Raw genomic sequence first — 2,412 nt, 5'->3', positions numbered from 1 at the left:
AGGATGAACAAATCTGTCTTGGAAGAAGTACAGCCAGAATGCTCCTTACAGGCCAGGATAGCGAGACTTCATCTTACATACTTTGGACATGTTGTCAGGAGAGACCAGTCCTTAGAGGACACCATGCTTGGTAAAGTGGAGGGCCAGCGAAAGAGAAGAAGGCCCTTCATGAGATGGATTGACACAGTGGCTACACCCATGGGCTCAAGCATAGGAACAATTGTAAGCATGGCACAGCACCAGGCAGTGTTTCCTTCTGTTGTGTGTAGGGTCGCTATGGGTCAGAACCGACCCAATGCACCTGATAAAAAATAATAACCGTAACACATGTACCACGTTAAAGTACGATGTTAATAGAGAAATCTAGGTGTGAGGCAAGGCATATGGGAATGCTTTTCTGTGTTTTTATAACTCTTCAGTAAATCTAAAACTGTTTTGAAGTTTATGGGGAGACTCAAGAGAAGGTTGGAGTCCCTGGGGGAGGCAAATGGTTAACGTGCTTGGCTGTTAACTGAAAGATTAGAGATGCTAGTCCTCCCAGGATCACCTTGAAAGAAAGGCCTGATGACCTGCCACCTAAATCCACGCGCTGCAGCCCCTATGGAGCAGGGTTCTACTCAAAGTCCAGGTGAGCAGGGGATGGTGACACCATACCTCATCCACTGAGCGTGCCCGCACTCTGCCATTAACTCGCTCTAGACTCTCCCAGTCTGGACTCTCCTTTCATTTTCCAGTTCTACTCCAACATCTACAGCTTCTAAACATCTCCAAGCTTTTCCACTCTTGTCCTCCATCTATAGAGTCCGCTCAGCAGAACGAGTAAAACCTTGTCCTCAGCTGAACGGCAATAAACTCCAAGGTGCCCCTGGATATATGAGCTCTTTTGCCTTATTCAATTTGGAACCTAGTTCTCAAATGGTTTCATTCTGACTCAGTGCATCGTTTCCAGAGAAATTCCAAAACAGCTACTGAAAGAAAAACAAAAAGGATGTGAAAGAAGCTCCTGAAACCTAACCTTTTAGCAGAGACACAACGTACCAATGCCGGGAGTCGTTTTGTATGAGGCTCACTGATGGATGCCATAAACAGGACAACGTAGAGACTCAAAGAGGGGGCTTAACCAGCAAACTGGATGCCTGCTAACAAGACACAAAAGCAAAAGCTAAGGGACAAGGTTCCTATAAAATCCTGACGTCCCACTACCAAATGTGTCTCTGGTGGTGCATGCTGGGATGCCTTCCCAGCGCAATGAATACAGGGTGGTGTTCTCCCTCAGGTGTGTGACGGTTTGCACAGGCTGGCTCGCTTGATTCTTCTGGGTAAAAACACTGAACTGAACATTTGTTGCCAACTGTGTGATTCTGACTCATGCTGTGTACCTTTAAGTTTGGGGGTTGTTTGTTACCCAAATAAACAAACGAACAAAACCCCAACTCACTTTCATTGAGTCACTGCTGACTCATAGCGACCCCTATGGGTTTCCAAGTTTGTAACTGTTTGAGGGAGCAGAAACCCAAGACTTCTCCCTGGGAGCTACTGGTGGTTTTGAACTGCCAACCATATGGGCTGCAGCCCAACGTGGAGCCACGACATCCCAGGGCTACTCGGCAATAGAGAAATGAAGTGGCTACTATTTGCTAAACATTTATATTCTGGAGCCCTGCTAGCACAGCGGGTTATGAGTTGCTCTGCTCTAAGGGCGAAAGATGAGGTTTTCTACTCCCATAGTTACACCCTCGAAAATCCACAGGGGCACTTCTCCTCTGCTCTATTAGGATCAGAACAGACTCATGGCAGTGAGTTGGAATTGGGGGTGAGAATTATGTACCAAATGGTTCGCATGTGTTCTCTAATCTTTATAATAATGCTATCAGGTTGGCAGTGTTCTATCCTTGAGGTAACTTGAGAGGTCATAGGTTTGATTTCAGACTACACCTTTAAGAAATGCTGTTGTTGTCATCAGGTGCCGCCACGCTGGTTCCAACTCAAAGCAGCCCTATGTACCACAGAACAAACCACCTACCTGTCCTCGGCCATCCCCATGACCGCTCTTGTGTTTGAGCCCATTGTTGCAGCCACTCTGTCCATCCGTCTGTTAAAGGCCTTTCTCCTTCTCGCTAGCCCTCTACTTTACCAATCATAATCTGCTTCTCCTGGGCCGGGTCTCTCCTGCAACACGTTCAAGGTCCGTGAGACAAAGTCTCCCCGCCCTTGCCACTAAGGAGCATTCTGGCTGCACTTCTTCCGAGACAGATTTGTTTGTTCTTTTGGCAGTCCATGGTACTCTCAATATCTTTTGCAAGCCGGACAAGTCGAATGCATCTATTCTTTTTCTTCCTTTCTTGTTCAATGTCAAACTTTCATAAGCATATGAGGCAATTGAAAACACCATGGCTTGAGTCAGGTAGGCGC

At 46.7% G+C, this 2,412-nt stretch overlaps 1 protein-coding gene across 1 annotated transcript in view; it reads right to left on the bottom strand.

The window, feature by feature from the left end:
- RELL1 (RELT like 1) overlaps positions 1-2,043 on the bottom strand; it is a 142,546-nt gene extending 140,503 nt beyond the window's left edge. The window contains exon 1 of the mRNA XM_004706350.3: positions 2,024-2,043. Coding sequence (XP_004706407.2) covers positions 2,024-2,043 — 20 coding nt within the window. The remainder of the gene's footprint in view (positions 1-2,023) is intronic.
- Positions 2,044-2,412: the final 369 nt, after the last annotated feature.

Source organism: Echinops telfairi, unplaced genomic scaffold, assembly GCF_000313985.2.
Source record: "Echinops telfairi isolate 266 unplaced genomic scaffold, ASM31398v2 ScPeMD7_7468;HRSCAF=8506_0, whole genome shotgun sequence".
Classification (NCBI taxonomy): Eukaryota; Metazoa; Chordata; class Mammalia; order Afrosoricida; family Tenrecidae; genus Echinops; species Echinops telfairi.
This window is presented reverse-complemented; position numbering and strand designations above follow the sequence as displayed.